Raw genomic sequence first — 19,721 nt, 5'->3', positions numbered from 1 at the left:
TCTATCTCTCTTTAGTAACCTATTGCATATAGAGGTTTGTGTGTAGCTGATTGTAATTGAGTGTGAGGGTGTATGTGCTGTTATAGGTTTTAGTCGAAACATGTTCCTATATTCTGCCTCCTTGATATACTTTGGGAATGAAAAAGATATGTTTTTCTTGCAATTTTTTTGAGATATAGTCACTACCATACAAATCATCTGAAGTGTACAATCAGTTGTTCACAAGCATCATCAGGCAGTTGTGCAATCATCCTCAATAATTTTGAACAGTTTCATTACCACCAAAAATTATACAAATAAGAATAAAAATAAAAGTAAAAAAGAACACAAAAACAACCCATTTCCCCCATCCCACCTGTTATTCATTTACTATTTTGTGCCCATTTTCTGCTCATCTCTCCATCCTCTGAATAAAGGAAGATTGAGCGACCAAGGTTTTCACAATAACATGTTCACACCATATAAGCTATGTAGTTTCACACTTGTCTTGAATCAAGTTTACTGGGTTGCAGTTCAATAGCTTCAGGTATTTCCTTCTAGCTATGCTAATATAATGAAAACCAAAAAGGGATTTCTGTATAATGTATAAGAATAAACTCCAGAATGACCTCTTGACTCTATTGAAATCTCTCAGTCCCCTGAAATTTACCTTGTTTCATTTATCTTCCCCATTTTGGTCAAAAAATCTTTCTCAATCCCAAGAATACCAGGTCCAGGCTCATAACTCAGAGTCATGTCCTTCATTTACAGGGAGACTTACATCCTTGAGAGGTCATGTCCCAAATATGGGGGAGGGCAGCAAGTCCACATGCCAGGTTGGCTTAGAGAGAGAGTCCACATTTGAGAAACAACAGAGGTTCTCTGGTGATGACACTTAGGCACATTACAAGTAGGCTTAGACTCTCCTTTACAGTAAACAAGCTTCATGAGGGCAAGGCCCAAGATTGAGGGCTCAGCATACTAAATTGGTGGTCCCCAATGCTCGTGAAAAATATATGGAATTCCCCAGGTGGGTAAATTTAATATTTCCACCTTCCCCCCAGTGCCTGAAGGGGGCTTTACAGCTATAATTTTATCATATGCCCAAATTACTCTGGGATATATTGGGGCATCACATTAACCTGTACAAACACATCAGGGGTTCCATATAATAATGGTGTGTGAATAAACTGACCATACAAGTTAAATAACACAGTGTGCTACAGAAAGTAAAGATTTCCACCAAATAAACATCTATATCTTTGGTCTCACCCAGAAGTTGAAGTTTTAAAAGCACAGTCAATATCATCCTTTACACTTTAGCCTGATTTACCATAATCCTAACCAAGGTCATTTTGTTCATATCTCTAACTGAAGTATAATCTCTTTTTCAGCTTCTTTGACGGTTTGCTCTGTGGAGTAATTTTAACATTCATAGCTACTGAACTGTAACTCTGAGTCTCAGCTGTCATAAAGATATGCAAAATTCCAGGAACTGACCAGGTTATACACAAGAGCTCAGCATCTCAGAATCTAGAAATAGCTGTTACAACTCAAGAATAGAGGTAACTATTATAAGAGCTTGCAGTCTGGTAACCATTACAATAAGCCTTCCCCTGATAACCTACACTTTCAGATTCAATTCTTAGAGCTTGCACATTATAGTTAGTCCACATTAGTGAGATGTTATAATGTCCTGTCTTTACATTTCTGGTTATTTCATGAATTATACTGTCCTCAAGTCCATTTACATAATTGCATATCACAAAACTTAATTTCTTCTTGCATCTGCTCAATATTCCATGGTATTGTCATGGATTTGTCTCTTTACACCTCAAACCTGTGATCTCCATTAGAAAATGTCTGAGACTTATCTGGTCATGATTCTGTCACTTTGGTTTTCATGAAGTAAACCCTCACTCAATGAGGAGTATAATTAAAAAGTAAATAGCACTCAAGACAAGAATTCAACTTCCAAACATTTTTACTAAAGGATTACTTAAAATAAAAAGAACAAGTTTACAATGTAAAAATTAATAGATACATTACCAGAGCCTGGGAGCCCTGCTCCTCAAGATGCATCTGGACATGAGATCAGACAGCTCCCCCCTGTCTGTGTTACAGAGAATTTATAGAACTTTTGGTTTACATTCAATCAATTCATATTCTATTTTACATTTGAACCATGAGTGGTTCACAAATCATCTTGATCCATGAGTGTTTTGAGAAAAAAGGAGGGTATTCACAGTATTATCAGAGATGTAGACTTGAAATGTCTGCAAAACTCTACAGATAATATTTCTACTAATTAAGCTATTACCTCTATAAGAGCAATATGACATGCTTTCTTCTTACTTGAAATCTAAATATTAGAAGGTTACTATTATTTATCTCTAACTTACTAATATAGTTCTATTTCATTCTATGATTAGTTTAGACATTACATCATGTTGATAAACATACATTTGATTAGAACTGTATTCAGTCTTGCTACAATACTTATGACTTCTCTATTATTAAAGTAACATCTGAAACTCTGTTTCTGTTTTCTTTTCACACAGAGAACCAGAAGGTTAGATATTAACTATATCTAAGAAGTTTGAGAAGGTCTTACTGCTTTCTTGAAAATATTCATAGCTTTTAACTGCTAAACTTCTGCTTCAGTATAAATCTTCTAAAATAGGACTCAAAGGATACGAACCATCTGTCCCAGTTATTATAGTAAGGCCTTTCCACTTTTATCATTTGGAAATTGTGCTTGAGTGTTTTCAGGTAAAATTTCTGTTAAAAGTTCTGCTATATCAGAAGAAATAACTGGTTCTTCACTATCAGAACAAAACATCAGGTGGTATATGAGAGGCAGCATAGAGAAGAGCCAACATCCTCATTAATCATATACCTCAGGAGAGATATTATTATGCAACTGTGTGTATACACCACAGTTCATCTTTCCATTCATAAGTTGATATACACTTAAGCCACCTGCATCCATTGCAAATCATGAATACTGCTGTCATAAACACCAGTTGTACAAATGTCTATTCATGTCCCTGCTCTCAGTTCTTCCATTATGCCCATAAAGGGTTTGAAAAACCATATGGAAACCCTATACTTTGCTTTCTGTGGAACCCCAACACTTCCCTCCACAGGGGATGAAATCATTCTACTTCCACACCAGCAGTGATTAAGTACATCCCTCTCACCAAATTTTCTCAATCAATTGTTTCCCTCTGTTTGTTTTGTCTAAAATCTCATCCTAAGTAAACAATCAGTGGTTCCAGTATAATCATATAATTGTGCATTCACCACCACAAAATATATGCAGACATTTCCATTTCTTCCCCCAAAAATTGAAGAACAGAATAAAGAAACAAATGAAAAGTAAAATAAAAAATGACAAAGCAATAAAATAAAAAGATAAAAAAATTACATTAAAAGGCTCAAACAACACCACCACCACCAAGAATCCCATAACCCCTTTCTTAAACCCACCTTTTAGAGACATTTATCTTTAGTATATTGCCTTTGTTATAATGAGAGGAGACATTACAATGTTCCTGTTAACTATAGACTCTAGTTTGCATTGACTGCATTTCCCTGAAATACCATCCTATTATCTACACCTTGCAAAGGTGACATTAATTCTTTCGCCCTCCTGTAAAAAACATTCTTATATTTGCACCTTTATTCAACATCATTGACCACTATAGTTTACACTAAATTATACAGTCACAGTCTTTATCTTCTATCTTTCCTTCTGGTGTCCTATATGCCCCAGCCTTCCTCATTCACCTGTACTCACACACATCCTTGTTCAGTGTAATTAAAATATGGTGCTTAACATCACACAGTATCATGTTATCTATTTCTGGATCCACAAAAATCAATAATGTTGAAATATTCTATACTCCTTCAGCATCAAAAGCCCAGTCTCTGCCCTCTTTTATCTACTGATAAACTGTGTTCTCAACTTTAACTGTCAGAAATTTGCTCATAAATATTAGTTCATATTAGTGTGACCATACAGTATTTCTACATTTGTTTCTGGCTAATTTGACTCAACGTAATGTCCTCAAGGTTCATCCACATTATTATACCACATGATTATATGCTTTATGACTTTTTATTTTATTCAGTCTTACAATGGCATAATATTCCATTGTATGTATATGCCACAATTTTGTTATCCACTCATCAATTGATGGATGTTTGGGCTGTTTCTATCTGTTGGCAATCATGAATAGTGTCACTATATATACTGGTGTGTAAATGTCTGTTCATGTCCTTACTTTCAGTTCTTCTGAATACATACCTAGTAATGGGATTGATGGATCAAAAGACAATTCTATGCTTAGCTACCTAGAGAACTACCACACTGTCTTCTGGAGAGGCTACACAATTCTACATTCCCACCAACAATGAAAAATTGTGCCTCTTTCTCCCTATCCTCTCCAACATTTGTAATTTTCTGTTCATTTCTATAATGGCCATTCTATTAAGTGTGAGATGATATCTCACTGTGGTTTTTATTTGCATTCCCCTAATAGCCATTGAAACTGAGCAACTTTCATATGTTTATGAGCCATTTGTATTTCCTCCCCAGAAAATTATCTGTCCCTTCTTTTGCCCATTTTTAATTGGTTTTTTTTTATTTTTAATTTATGTAAAAAATTAAAATAGACAATAAAAAAAACATTTCAAACAAAAACCAAAGCAAAGGAATAAGAAAAAATCAAATAACCTAAAATAACTTCATTACTCTAATATGTTTTCTATTCTACCTACCGAAGAAAATTTACAAACTATAACCCAGGAAAGGATAAGAAAAATGTATAATCTAAGATAACACCTTTCTGTGAACTTGTTCCTACCATACCCACCAGAAATTAACAAATGATAGTCATTCCTGAGCATTCCCAGAATGGTTTAAATGTACCATAGTAACTTATCTGTTCTTATTAAATTATCATTCCCCTTCAGTAATCGCTATCTATCACTAGGTCCCCTACATTCTACACTATGAACCATTTATTTTACATTTTTTCAGTGTTCACATTAGTGGTAACATATAATATTTCTCTCTTTGTCCCTGGCTTAGTTTGTTCAGCATTGTGTATTATAGGTTCATCCATGTTGTAATATGTTTCATGACCTCATTCCATCTTACTTCCACATAGTATTCCATCATGTTGTATACCACATTTTATTTATCCACTCATCTTTGAAGGACATTTGGGTTGTTTCCATCTCTCAGCAATTGTGAATATTGTGCTATGAACATTGGCATGCAGATATCTCTTCATGTCACTGCTTTCAGTATCTGGCTAATTATGTTGACAAGTGCAATTGCTGGATCAAAGGGCAATTCTATAACTAGTTTTCTAGGAACTGCCAGACTGACTTCCAGAGTGTCTGAAACATGACACATCCCACAAACAATGAATAAGAGTTCCTATTTCTCCACATCCTCTCCAGCTCTGTAGTTACCTGCTTGTTTAATAACAGCCATTGTGATTGGTGTGAGATGGTATCTTATTTTGGTCTTAACTTGCATCTGTCTAATAGCTATGAGCTGAACATTTTTCATGTGTTTTTTGGCTATTTTTATTTCCTCTTCAAATTGTCTTTTCATATCCTTTGCCAATTTTATAATTGGGCTGTTGTACCACTGTTGTTGTTGAGGTTGTAGGATTTTGTTATATATGCAAGATAGGCAGCCTTGTTGTCAGATCACATGGTTTCCAAAACTTTTTTTACCATTTAGTTGGTAAAATTTTTCCCATTGAGTTGGCTGCCTTTCACCATTTTTGACAAATTCCTTTCAGGTACAGAAACTTCTAAGCTTGAGGAGTCCCATTTATTTATTATTTTTTGTTGTTTATTGTGTTTTGGGGTGCAAGGTCTAGGAAGTGGCTGCCTAATATAAGGTCTTGAAGAAGTTTTCCTACATTATCTTCTAGGAGTTTATGATACTGTCTTTATATTGAGATCTTTGATCCACTTTGAGTTAATTTTTGGTAGGGTGTATGGTAGGCTCATCTTTCATTCTTTTGGATATGGATATCCAAGTCTCCCAGCCCATTTGTTGAAAAGTGTGTTATGTCCCAGTTCAGTGGCTGTGGGGTCTTTGTCAAAGATCAGTCAGCCATAGATCTGGGGGTGGACAGACACTTTTTCTGTACAGGAATTACAAATAACTTTAAAACATATGAAAAGATACTCAACTTCACTGGCTATTAGGGAAATGCAAATCAAACTACAGTGAGATATCATCTCACACCTACTCTAATGGACATTATAAAAAATAGAAATTACAAGTGCTGGAGAAGATGTGGTGAAAGGCACACTTATTCACTGTTTGGGATAATGTAGAATGGTACAGCCACTCTGTAAGGCAATGTGGTGTTTCTTCTGGAAACTAAATGTAGAATGGCCATATGATCCAGCAATTCAATTACTGGGTATATACTCAAAGGAAATAAAAGCTAAGAACTAACAGACATTTGTAAACTGATGTTTATAGAGGCATTATTCATGATTGCCAAGAGATTAAAAGAGCCCAAATGTCCATCAACAGATGAGTGATAAACAAACTGTACTGTACACATATGATAGAGTATTATGCAGCGTAAGACTGAATAAAGTCACAGAGCATATAACAATGTGGATGAACCTTGAGGATACTATGTTGAGTGAAATTAGCCAAAACAAACAAACAAATAATTCATGGTATCACTAATATGAACCAATATTAATGAGCAAACTTTCAGAGTTAAAGCAGAGAAGACAGGATATCAGGAGATAGAAAGGGGGCAGAGATAAGACATTTGATGCTGAATTAGTGTATAGTGCACAACAGGATTGATTTCATAGATCCAGAAATGGATAGCAAGGTAATGCATGATGATAGCACAATATTGTAAGTTCACCAAAGATTGTTGTGAGTAAATTTGAAAGAGAGAGCTAGGGTCACATACACCAGCAGAAGAAAAGAAGAAGATAAACACTGGGACTGTATAACTTAGTGAAATCTAGAATGGTCAATGATGGTGATTAAATGTACAAACATAAAAATATTTTTACATGTGGGAGAAAAAATGAATGGCAACTTTTCAAGGAGTTGAAAATGGGATGGTGTTGGGGAAAAATATCCAAGGAAAACTAGAGTATATAGTAAAGAGTAAAATTGTAATATGCTTCCATTAATGGTAACAAAAGTAATATAAAATCTAAACATTTACAAAATGGGGATAGAAGGGAGCAGTATGTGATTCACTGAGGTGGTTTTGTTGTCTGGCCTTTTAATTTAATATAATTTAATTTTTATTTTTTGTTTTATGCTTTTTATATTCTTATTTTAATTATTTTGGGGGTAATGAATGTGTTCAAGGGCTTATTGTGGTGATGAATGCACAACTGTATGATGATACTGTGAGCAATTGATTATACACCATAGATGATTGTATGGTATGAATATCTCTCTATAAAATTGCATGAGATATAATAACAGAGGGATACAACTGCTGAAGAAATGTGGAGAGTGGTATGTACCTATTCACTGTTGGTGAGGAAGTAGCATGGTGCAGCCCATCTGGAAAGCCCTGTGGTGATTCAACAAGAAGCTAATCATGGGGTTGCCATAAGATCCTGCAACCTCATTATTGGGTATATATTTGAAAGAATTGAGGATAGGAAGGGACATTTGTCCACTGGCATTTATGGCAGCAGTTTCATGGTTTGCAATGGATGCAAGTGACATAAGTGTACATTGACCCATGAATTGAATGGTGGACTGTGGTTTATGCATACAGTAGAATATTGAGCCACTGCAAGGAATGAAGTTGTGAGGCATGCCACTAGGTGGATGGATCTTGAGGACAATATTTGAGTGGAAATATGCTAGAAACAGACAGGCATAATAATGCCTTACTAATATAACTAACTATAATGTGAAAATGTTGAGAATTGAATCTTGCAGCACACATAACAGGGAAAGGCTTGTTGTAAATTTCCCTAGATTGTTAGCTTTTGCAGCAGTTACATCTACTTCTGAATTGTAACGTTATGTCTAAGTTCTGAGATGCTGACTTTGTGTAAAACATGGCCTGTCCTCAGGACTTTGAGTATCTGTATGACACCTAAGACTCAGAGCTGGAGTTTGACAGCTATGAATGTCATTATTATCCTGTACAGCAACTGTTAAAAAAACTGAAAGTGTTCAGAATTCAATTATAGTTACAGATGAAGTAGGTCTGGTTAGGAATAAGGCAAGTCAGACTAAAAGGTCAAAATGATATTAACTGAATTTAAAACTTCAAATTGTGTGAGATCAAAGGACAATATGTTCATTTTATAAAAATCTATTTTATTGAGATATATTCACATATCATGCAATCATCCATGGTGTACGATTGTTTACAGTACCATTATATAGTTGTGCATTTATCACCAAAATCAAGATTTGAACATTTTCTTACCACACACAAAAAAAAAAAATTAAAGTAAAAAAGAACACCCACAACATCCCATACCCCCTCCCTCCCTATTATTCATTCTGTTTGTCCTCAGTAAGATCACATGTCTCTGGTGTAACAAAAGAGATGCAAGGAAAAAGTGAAAAGGCAAAGTTTCTTTCAAGCAGTCATAATATTTATGAAAGATTCAGAGCAGATCTCAGAGTGGCACATGGGGAAGTTGTTTAGATACTTGAATAAATTGATGATAGATTAACTAGATCAATGGATGGGTGGATGGACAGAAAGACAGATATCTAGATACATAGGTGTAAAAATGTTAGAGAAAATATTGATAAACTCACCCACAGTCACCAGATGATTGATATTCTCCAGCATAACATCTCTGAACAGCTTTCTCTGGGCTGTGTCCAGCAAGGCCCACTCTTCCCTGGAAAAGTCTATAGCTACATCACTGAAGGTCACTGATACCTAAACATAAAGGTATTTGGGTTCAGACAATTCAATGCTTACAAATATCCATAGTACATTGGTTAAAAGAGAGGGTTTTGTATATATAAAAATCTTAAACTGTGTTTGGGATTCCAGTTAGATCATTCTTACTGCTAACCTGACATTTTCCTTCAGATACATTTACAGAGACATACAGACTTGTTCTAGTTTGCTAATGCTGCAGAATACAAAACACCAGAGATGGATTGGCTTTTATAAAAAGGGGGTTTATTTGGCTACACAGTTACAGTCTTAAGGCCATAAAGTGTCCAAGGTAATACATCAGCAATCAGGCACCTTCACTGGAGGATGGCCAATGGCATCCAGAAAACCTCTGTTAGCTGGGAAGGCATGTGGCTCATGTCTGCTCCAAGGTTCTGGTTTCAAATGGTTTTCTCCCAGGATGTTCCTCCCTAGCAAGCTTGCTCCTCTTCAAAACATAACTCACAGCTACACTCAGTTCCCTCTCTTTGAGTCAGATCATTATATGGCTCCATTGATCAAGGCCCACCCTGAATGGGTGGGGCCATGCCCCATGGGAATGTCTCATCAGAGTCACCACCCACAGCTGGGTGGGGCACATTCCAAGCAAACCTAATCAGCACCAAAACTTCTGTCCCACAAGACTACATCAAAGATAATGTCATTTGGGGGACACAATACGTTCAAACTGGCACAACACTCAATACATAAATCTTCAACATAAGGCAGTATTGCATAACATGGTGTGATACAACTTGAAAGTTTGCCAAGAAACTGATAATAATGACTTCCAGATAATGATCATGCAATTGCTCTTGAGCATCCATAAATAAATCTCCTCCAGAAATTTGAAGTAAATCCACAGAGCCATCATAAGGGAAGCATTATTCATCATCTACCACTTTCTAACATAATGATTGTTCACTTATCCCCCTCTGTCCTATCAAAATATTTTGTGTTCTGCCTTAACATCCATGTTAGTTCACAAGCCACTTGCCTCAACACTGATTTGGGCATAGTTCAGTTTTCCATCCCCACAGCCTAAACTCCCCAAAAATAATCCTACATATTTGGCCACCACCTCCATCACTGGCATGCCTCACTGTGAACGCACAGGTGGTCACAAATAGTAAGGTATCCATCCCTACAACCCTGGGATCCCAAGTACCCTTCCCTTTTCAAGGTACTTGCTTAAACTAATCAGTCACTGACTCCTCTGGAAAATATACCAACCTACACCTGATCCCCATTAAAAGCATAAACCCATGATTCCGTTTTGCTCTGCTTGTCTGCTGCCCACACCAAACATGGCTGTTCACACTTTCCACCAACTCCACATGGCACCCATCTCACCCTAGGGCTTGGGAGTAATAAACTACTTTTTTTTCATGTATTTTTCTCATTCTCACATTGTGTGCTATCTGACCTCCACCTGGACAAAAATTGAAAATCCAGCTTAAACAAATTGAGGCACATGCAATGATCTCAGTTTCCTTGTCTATGAAATGGTTTAACAAAATGTAACAAGTTTTGAAAAATCCAATGAGCTGATGATTCCTGTTCTAGTTTGCTAATGCTGCCAGAATGCAAAACACCAGAGATGGATTGGCTATTATAAAAGGGGGTTTGTTTGGTTACACAGTTACAATCTTAAGGCCCTAAATGTTCAAGGTACCTTCATATCAACAATCAGGTACCATCACTGGAGGATGGCAAATAGTGTCCAGAAATCCTCTGTTAGCTGGGAAAGCATGTGGCTGGCATATGCTCCAGGGTTCTGGTTTCAAAATGGCTTTCTCCCAGGATGTTCCTCTATAGGCTTCAGCTTCTCTCCAAAAGGTCATTCTCAGATGCTCTTGGGGTGTTTGTCCTCTCCTAGCTTCTCTGGAGCAAAAGTTGGCTTTCAAAGTCCAACTCCAAAATGTCTCTGTAAACTGAAGCTCCTCTCTCAGTTCCAATGCATGCTTCAAAGTGTCCCTCTTGGCTGTAGCTCCTCTTCAAACATCACTCTCAGCTGCACTGTATTCCCTCTGCCTGTCAGCTCATTTATATGGCTCCACTGATCAAGGCCCACCCTGAGTGGGTGGGACCACACATCCATGGAAATATCTCATCAGAGTCACCACCCACAGCTGGGTGGGTGAATTCCAAAGAAACACTCAAAGAATTACAATCTAATCAACACTGATAATGTCCACCCACACAAGATTACATCAAAGATAATAGCATTTGAGGGGACACAACACATTCAAACTGGCACACTCCACCCCCAGACCCCAAAATGACATTATCTTTCCACATACAAAATACATTCACCCTACAACAATATCACAGAAACTTAAATTATTTCAGTAACAATAGTTAAGTACAAGATCCCATCAAAATCAGTTATAGGCATGTTCAGTCCTAAGGTATAATTTTCCTTTAGCTGTGAATCTGAGAACTTAGAACAACATATGTCCTTTCAATATACAAAGAAGGGACATTCATAGGACAAGCATTCTCATTGCCACAAGGAGAACAAGCAAGGAAAACAGGGTTAACAAGATAAAACTGTTCATAAAACCTGCAGGACAAACTCCATTAGATTTGAGAGTCATTTACAGAATGATGTTGCATCCTTGGGGCTTAAGGGAGTGGGAGACTAACCCTTCCTAAAGGACTTTGTGGCAGCCTTTCCTCTCCAAATGCTTGCATGACTGCTCCCCACATCCACACATTGGGGAGACCACCTTATCAGCCCCACCCTCCTCAAACATTGGGGCAGCTCCCAGATTCCCTTCCATCTCCAGGGCACATGCTCAACCCCTTCAGAAGAGTGTGGTGGCAGCCAGGCTCTCCCCAATTCCCGGGAATGTGCTCCACCATCCTTGGGCTTGGTATTGCAGAACATTCCTGAGCATCGAGGCAGAAGGTCCACCCTTGACCTCCAGGGCAAACTCACCCTCTCCATGTGCTCCACTCTCCCAGCCTGAGACCTCTTGACTCCAGACCTCAACCTCCATGGCTGTCTTTGAAGAAATTTTTTCCTTCAATTTGTTCCTTGTCTGTATCCTCCAGTACAGACTGTCAATGGCTCTGTCTATAAATCTTGCAAAAATTCTGTTGGCTTTGCATGAAGCACACAGTTGTCAAAGCCATCAGACAATAGGACTTTCCACAAATCCTTTGCATAACTCCATCTCCAACCTTGGCATGTATTGAAATGGCAGCTGGGTTCCATGTTTAGTTAAATCTCATGTTGGGCTGTAGCTTCTGGGGATCCACCCCCTGGAAGCCTGGAATTTTCCAAACCATAAGTTTCTTGTTTTTTGAATCCAAGAGTTCAGTTCTAAGTTTATCTCTCTTCACTTCCATTTTACTGTAAGCTGCAAGGAGAAGCAAGGGTACATCCTCCACACATAGTCTGGAGATCTCCTCAGCTAAGTATTCCAGGTTGTTGCTTTCAAATTTCCTTCCTCTGACACCATGACTCAAATTTGCCAAATTCTCTACCACTTTAAAACAAGGATCAACTCTCTTCCAGTTCACAACAACATAGTCACCATTTCTGTTCAAGTCCTCATCAGAAGTATCTTTAGAGTCTGTATTTCCATAGACAGTCTCTTCAAAGCAGTTTAGGACTTTTCTATCAAGCTCCCCACAATTATTCCAGAATCTTCCCCTTATCCATTTAAAAAACCATTCCAACATGTTTGGTATTTGCAAACTCAGCAGCAAAAGCCCCCCACTTCTAGTACCAAAATCTGTTCTAGTTTGCTAATGCTGCCAGAATGCAAAACACCAGAGATGGATTGGCTTTTATAAAAGGGGTTTATTTGGTTACACAGTTACAGTCTTAAGGTCATAAAGTGTCCAAGTAATGCATCAACAATCAGGTACCTTCACTGGAGGATGGCAAATAGTGTCCAGAAACCTCTGTTAGCTGGAAAGGCATGTGGTTGGCATCTGCTCCAGAGTTCTGGTTTCAAAATGGTTTTCTCCAGGATGTTCCTCCTATGATTCAGCTTCTCTCCAAAAGGTCACTCTCAGATGCTCTTGGGGCAGTTGTCCTCTCTTAGCTTCTCTGGAGCAAAAGTCAGCTTTCAAAGGCCATCTCCAAAATGTCTCTATAAGCTGAAGCTCCTTTCAGTTCCAGTGCATGCTTCAAAGTGTCCCTCTTGGCTGTAGCTCCTCTTCAAAACATCACTCTCAGCTGCACTACATTCCCTCTGCCTGTCAGCCATTTATAGTGCTCCACTGACCAAGGCCCACCCTGAGTGGGTGGGGCCACACATCCATGGAAATATTTCATCAGAGTCATCACCCAGAGCTGGGTGGGGTGCATTCCAAAGAAACACTCAAAGAATTACAGTCTAACCAACACTGATAATGTCTGCCCACACAAGATTACATCAAAGATAATGGCATTTGGGGGGACACAACACATTCAAACTGGCACAATTCCTATTTAACCTAGACTCATTAAGTACAAGTGATAAATCTATTATTCATTAAATGGAACTTTTTATATTCCAGTCACTGTGCTGTGTTTACACAGTGATCCACTAAGAAAATTTTTGCTTTCTGTCCCTCCAACCTTAAGCTCTGATGGTCTACAAGTCTTAGTTCCAAAAGGAAGAGTGTTTCCACCAGGAGAAATAACAATAATTCCACTGAACTGGAAATTAAGATTGCCACCTGCCACTTTGGGCTTGAATCAATAGGCAAGGAAGGGGATAATTTTACAGGCTGGGGTGATTCATCCTGACTATCAAGGGGAAATAGCACTGCAACTACACAATGGAAGTAAAGAAGAGTTTTCCTGGAATACAGGAGATCCCCTAGGGCATCTCTTACTAACCTGCCCTTTGATTATAGTCAATGGAAAACTGCAACAACCCAATCCATGCAGGGACACCAATGGTCCAGAAACATTAGAAATGAAGGCTTGGGTCACCCCACCAGGTAAAAAGCCATGGCCAGCTGAAGTGCTTGCTGAGTGTAAAGGGAACATGGAATGGGTGTTGGAAGAAGGTAGTGATAAATTTGAACCAAAACCATGTGACCAGTTACAGAAACAAGGATTGCATTTCCTCATTGTTTTACTATGAGTATGTTTGTGTTCATCTGTAAAGTAAATATCTTTGTATTTTTCTTTGTGTTATCCCCTTATCATAGGACATAAGCTATATTGTTCATTTTCCAGTATTTAAGTTACAGGAAATCAAGTTTAAGAGTTAATGTTACCCAAGGACTTGCATCATGTTCTGGAAAGATTTACTGCATTTCTGCTTGTACACAGGACAGCTGAGTGTTGTTAGGTGAAACATATGTTTGTTATTGTGCTCTATTTAGAATTTAAGTATGATTTAAGATGAAGTGTATAAATGACAAGTTGAAAAGGGGAGGACTGTGATGGTTAGGTTCATGTGTCAACTTGGTCAGGTGATGGTGTCCAGGTATCTGGTCAAGCAAGCACTGGCCTAAACATTACCGCAAGGACATTTGTGGCTGGTTAGTAAATCAGAATGCTGGTTTATTACATCATCAGTCAATTGATTGCACCTGTGACTGATGACATCAATGAAAGTTATGTCCTTGAATTCAATCAGCTGTATTTAATCCACTCAGCTGAAGAATTTTAAGGGAGAAAGGGAGAGAACTTTCACTTCTTTGGCTAGTCAGCATCTTCTGAGGAATTCATGGAACACCTTCAACAGTGTTGTCAGTTTGTTGTCTTCCCTATGGAATTTGGACTCATGCATCCTGCCCTAATGAATTTGGACTTGTGCATCCTGCCCTACAGAATTTGTACTCGAGCATCCCCACAGTTGTGTGAGACATTTTTATAAAATCTTACACTTATAGATGTCTTTTGTTGGTTCTGTTTCCCTTGAGAACCCTAATACAATTTTTTTCATTGATTTGGGAATTCTTAGCCATTAATATTTTAAATGTTCCTTCTTCCCTTTCCCCTATTCTCTTCTTAAACTTCCACTATTATATCGATGTATCCCATAGGTCCCTTCACCTCTGTCCGTTTTCTCCTTTATTTTTTTTCTTTATGCTCTCCACAGTAGAAAGTTTCAATAGTCCTATCTTTAAGATCACTAATTCTTTTTATTTCTGCCAGTATAAATCTGCTTTGAACATCTCTAGGAATTATTTATATCACTCAGTGTATTTTTCACTCCAATATTCCTGCTTGATTCGTTTTTGTGGTTACTATCAGCTTATTCATATTCTCACTATCTTCATATACCATTATCCTGCTTTCCTTTATTTCTTTGTCCATATTTGCTTTAGATCTTAGGGCACATTTAGTGCTGTTATTTTAAATTCTCTGTCTGGTCTGTACAATGTCTAGTTTTCCTCATTGATGGCTTCTTTGGCTTTATTTTGTTCTTTTCTATGATCCACCTTTTCCTGTCTTTCCCCATGCAGCCTTGTTTCAATTATCTCATAGAGCTTTAATGACCCTGTCACCCACTTGTATTTGTAGAGTAACTTCTGGGACAGGTGAGGGAGACACAAGTGTCTTACATTAGGCCTTCACTGCCAAGAGATGAAGTGGAGTGGCTATGCATTCATGCCAGTATGTAAATAAAGGTCACTCTATTCTCAGAAACCCAGAAAAGGGACCATACTGGGAGCATGGACTGGTGCCACATGGCATGGAGAGGAGATATAGGAAGGGCTAGTAAGGGAGCCTTGAGGTTATCCTACCATTTTAAGTTGTCTTTTTCTTGATTCATAATTTGCTTGCTTACTGTAACCTTTTGAATATTCTTGAGTTCAAGAGTTCTGAGAATTTTCATTTTGCCAATTATAGCTAGTTTTTCAATATGTCTTTAGATATAACAAAAAGTTCATAGCTTCTTACTCTACTATCAAGCTGATGTCAGTATGCTCCTTTCCTTCATTTCTAAAATTTGTACATAATTTATTAATTCCTCATAATTAAAGGTGAAAAATTAGTATACTTACTAACAAATTTAAACTCTGATTTTATGTAATATATATTTCTATCATGGAAAAGTATACAGTATTCACATATTGTTGTGCTATTATTATTTAACCATCCATGTTTTGCATGTAGAAAGATTCCAAAAATTTAAATAACAACTTTAGACAGTTTCAGCATGGAAGCAGAAGAACATAGGAATAGATATTGCATAATAGAGCTGGTTTAAATTTACAAAAAGTAGTCTAGCTTTTTTATCTTTATGGTATTCAGTCAGTGAGCACTTGTGGACCCTGGAACAATGGGAATAACCACCAAGGTGAGGCAGCTCTCAATTTATCTGGTACAAATATCCAGAGAAAATGGGGCAATGTAAATTTAACAATCCAGGCTAAAAGAAGCTGGGGCATGGTGCCCTGATCTAGTGGAGGAGATCTGTGCTGGACACAACAGTGACCATCCTCTGTATCCTCACTGGCACCAACAGAATTCATGCTTTCATTCTTTCATATCTAAATTGTTGAGATAATGTCCTAACTATTCTTCTGATTCCACTCTTGTTCTCACAAGATAGCTAGAGTTATCATAATAAAACTGAAGTCTCCCTGTTTCACTCACTAGTTTAAAGAACTTTCAGCATCTCCCCCATTGTCCTGAACATCAATCCTTAACAGGACTGTAAAACTGTTTTTGATCTTCCATGTTCCATGTCCCTCCAGCCTCATGTCTTGCTACTTGTACTGTTACCCTCTCAGTGACCAGCACAGTGCCTTGCACACAATGGGGGCCCAAAAATAGTTGTTGAAAGAGTGGCTTTATTGGTAGCTACAATTCTACTGATTTGTTCACATTTCCTAGTTATGTAATACTCTTTTTGACCTCCTGTGGTTTGTAATATGTTCCCACTCCTAGGAATCCTTTTACCCCATTCTTATATCTATTTACCCTGTGAAATCCTTTCCATCCTTCAGGATGCATCTTTATGTCTTTCATGGTGGAGACATTTCCTGACCCTTTCCTGGCCTGTGCTGGGTTTTCCTCCCATGTGCTTTAATAAAGCAACTAGCATGTTGTAATTTATGCCCTCTTTTGGTTATGGATCATAACTTCTCTGAAACATTGCAGCATGTCAATATCTGAGTCTCTTTTTATTAGTCACTGAAACCCAGAAATTGTCACATTACCTTGTATGTTTATTGGGCTCAATATTTGTTAGTTAATGAATGAAGGAAAATAAGAAGTAATGGAATATGTTAATTTAAAATTGATTTTTTGTAGGCTAAGCCATACATTTTTTTACAGAGCATCATTTAATCCACAGTGTTACCAAAAAGTAAACTGAGTAACAGAGAAATACAATATATATAACCCACATTAATAAAATAATTAAACCATGCTGACAGCAAGAAGAATACCAAAGTAAACTATTTGCTCATTCACTGTGAATCCTTGTTTTAATTTATTTCTCATTCCCAAGTTTAAGCAAGAGTAAATGGTAGTGATTACTCCATGAGTTGTAGTGGGATTTCTCCATAGAGTCTGAGTCAAAGTAAGCCACAATTCACTAGCATGCAACATTATTTATTTTGGCTTATATTTATCCAGTGTTTGTGTCTGACTTACACTCTTCTACATTCATTCAGTAGTTAGTGTGTACCACCTGTTATGCTACTTTGTCAAAATAATTACATCTTGTCAGCAAGTATTTATGTAGTAAGCCTGCATATTTAACAAATACCTATTTTTGCCTGACTTTCAAATATTATTTGATTAGATTGTATCTTCTGGGTTATAACTTTATATGGGTTACTTGAGAAATACAAGTTGTTTCTGAAGCCCACATGGAATAATTTTTATTACATACAAATCAGAGACTAAAAGCTTCTTGCTTGTATAGCTCTGAATTGCATTTCAATACCATGATGCTGCAGGCAGCAAATAACCATGAATTTTGTTATATAAAAATAAGCAGTTATTACTGAAAAATTATTAGATTTAAATCTCTAGAGAATGAAATGATATATACAATATGCATAGCACATTGTTTTAATATGTAATTGCTATTATAATTATTTGACCTTTCTGTCGTCGTCGACTGGTGGCATCTCACAGCTGTTAAGAGAATAGCTGTGAAATCAGTCAGAAAACACATCTGTTTTGTTATGGTCCTCTTTCAATCAGCACCCCCCCCCACACACACACACACAATGATAACAGTGTCTAACTCTTCAGATTATTATAGAGAATTTTTTCCCAATACCAATGTATTTTGTTAATGTTTTTTATTGCAAGAAGAGTCTATGACATCATAAACATGGATGAAGCAAATAAAGGTTTCCTTCAATTTGGCAGAATTTTCCAAAAATGCAAAAAAATAAAAAAAAAAAAAGATCCTCCTTTGGGTTTTCTCCAATTTCTTGCACTTATTTTTGCATCCTTCAATGATGATTGTATGAACTGTAGTGATTAGTTTTTTTCTTCCTTCAGTAAGTATTCCTTGTGGAGATAATCCCAAATACCTTTTTCATCCTTTCCTCAGATGAAATTTGTTGAGCTCCAGATACATTTACTTGTAACCTGAAATAGATTTCCTACTGAACAGTTTCCTAAAGCATTTCTCATCTGGTCATTTCTTAAGGTATAAATTAAGGGATTTAACAAGGGAGTTATTATAGCGTAGAATACAGCAACTGCTTTATCAATGGATAGAGTAGCTGCAGGTCTCATGTACACAAATATGCAAGGCACAAAGTATGAGATGACCACTGTGATATGGGAGATACAGGTAGACAGGGCTTTGCACCTTCCCTCCAAGCTGTGGTTCATTAGGGAGCACAGGATGACCACATAGGAGACAAGCAAGAGTGTGAAGTTTAACAGGCAGAGGAACCCACTGTTAGCAGCTACAAAAAGCCCTAGAGTGTAGGTGTCAGTGCAGGCAAGATTGAGCATAGGATTCAGATCACACATGAAGTGATCTATGATGTTAGGGCCACAGAAAAGTAACCATAAAATGAAGAGGATCTGAATGGTTGCATGAAGAAAACCTCCCACTCATGACACTCCCACAAGCAACCCACACAACCTCTGGTTCATGATGGTTGTATAGTGCAAGGGCTTGCATATGGCCACATAGCAGTCATAGGCCATCACAATAAGCAGAATGACTTCAGCACCTCCAAAGAAATGCACTCCAAAGGCTTGGGTCATACATCCATTGAATGAGATGGTCTTATTTTCATGGAGTGAATCTATGATCAGGTTTGCAGTACTGACAGAAGAGTAGCCAGCATCTATAAAGGAGAGAGAGGTCAGGAAAAAATACATGGGGTATCCCAAAAATGAACTGGCAATAATAGTGACCACAATGACTATTTTTCCTATCACAGTGGTGATGTAGATGACAGGAAACACAACAAAGATTTTCTGCCTTTTTAGATTCTCTGTAAGGCCCAGTAGAATAAATTCTGTCACATTGTTTCTGTTCTCCATGAATTTCAGGTGGCTCTTAGTTACATTACCTGAAAAGAAAACAACTTTTTATTAATGCAACTTTGAATTTATTAAGCTTTCCAATTATAAGAAATAATAAATGTCAGTATTGTATTGATTTGTTTGTCCTTATGAGTTTTCCTTTAGATGGAAATAAATGTTATGAATTCTTGAAGCTTATAAAATTTCCTCACAATTGAAATTCTGGTAAGAGTATAATTATGAAGAAATTTTGTAAACACATAGGGCAGTATATCATCTGTGTTCACTGAGGAATAGTAAAAATTTAGAAGTAGTGCAAAGTATAAACATTTGCAGATGACTCTGGAAATGTAGGCAGAAGATAGATGTAAAGG

General features: G+C 37.3%; 1 protein-coding gene and 1 pseudogene across 1 annotated transcript in view; both read right to left on the bottom strand.

The window, feature by feature from the left end:
• Window positions 1-10,023, bottom strand: part of LOC119533058 (zinc finger protein 573-like) — a 38,367-nt gene extending 28,344 nt beyond the window's left edge. The window contains exons 1-3 of the mRNA XM_037835201.1: window positions 9,925-10,023; window positions 8,798-8,924; window positions 2,029-2,092 (exon numbers count right to left, since the gene is read on the bottom strand). Of these exons, the coding sequence (XP_037691129.1) occupies window positions 2,029-2,092; window positions 8,798-8,924; window positions 9,925-10,023 (290 nt within the window). The remainder of the gene's footprint in view (window positions 1-2,028; window positions 2,093-8,797; window positions 8,925-9,924) is intronic.
• An 8,416-nt stretch (window positions 10,024-18,439) lies between these two features.
• LOC119530825 lies at window positions 18,440-19,365 on the bottom strand (annotated as a pseudogene).
• Between the last annotated feature and the right edge of the window lie 356 nt (window positions 19,366-19,721).

Source organism: Choloepus didactylus, chromosome 4 (assembly GCF_015220235.1).
Source record: "Choloepus didactylus isolate mChoDid1 chromosome 4, mChoDid1.pri, whole genome shotgun sequence".
Taxonomy (NCBI): domain Eukaryota; kingdom Metazoa; phylum Chordata; class Mammalia; order Pilosa; family Megalonychidae; genus Choloepus; species Choloepus didactylus.
This window is presented reverse-complemented; position numbering and strand designations above follow the sequence as displayed.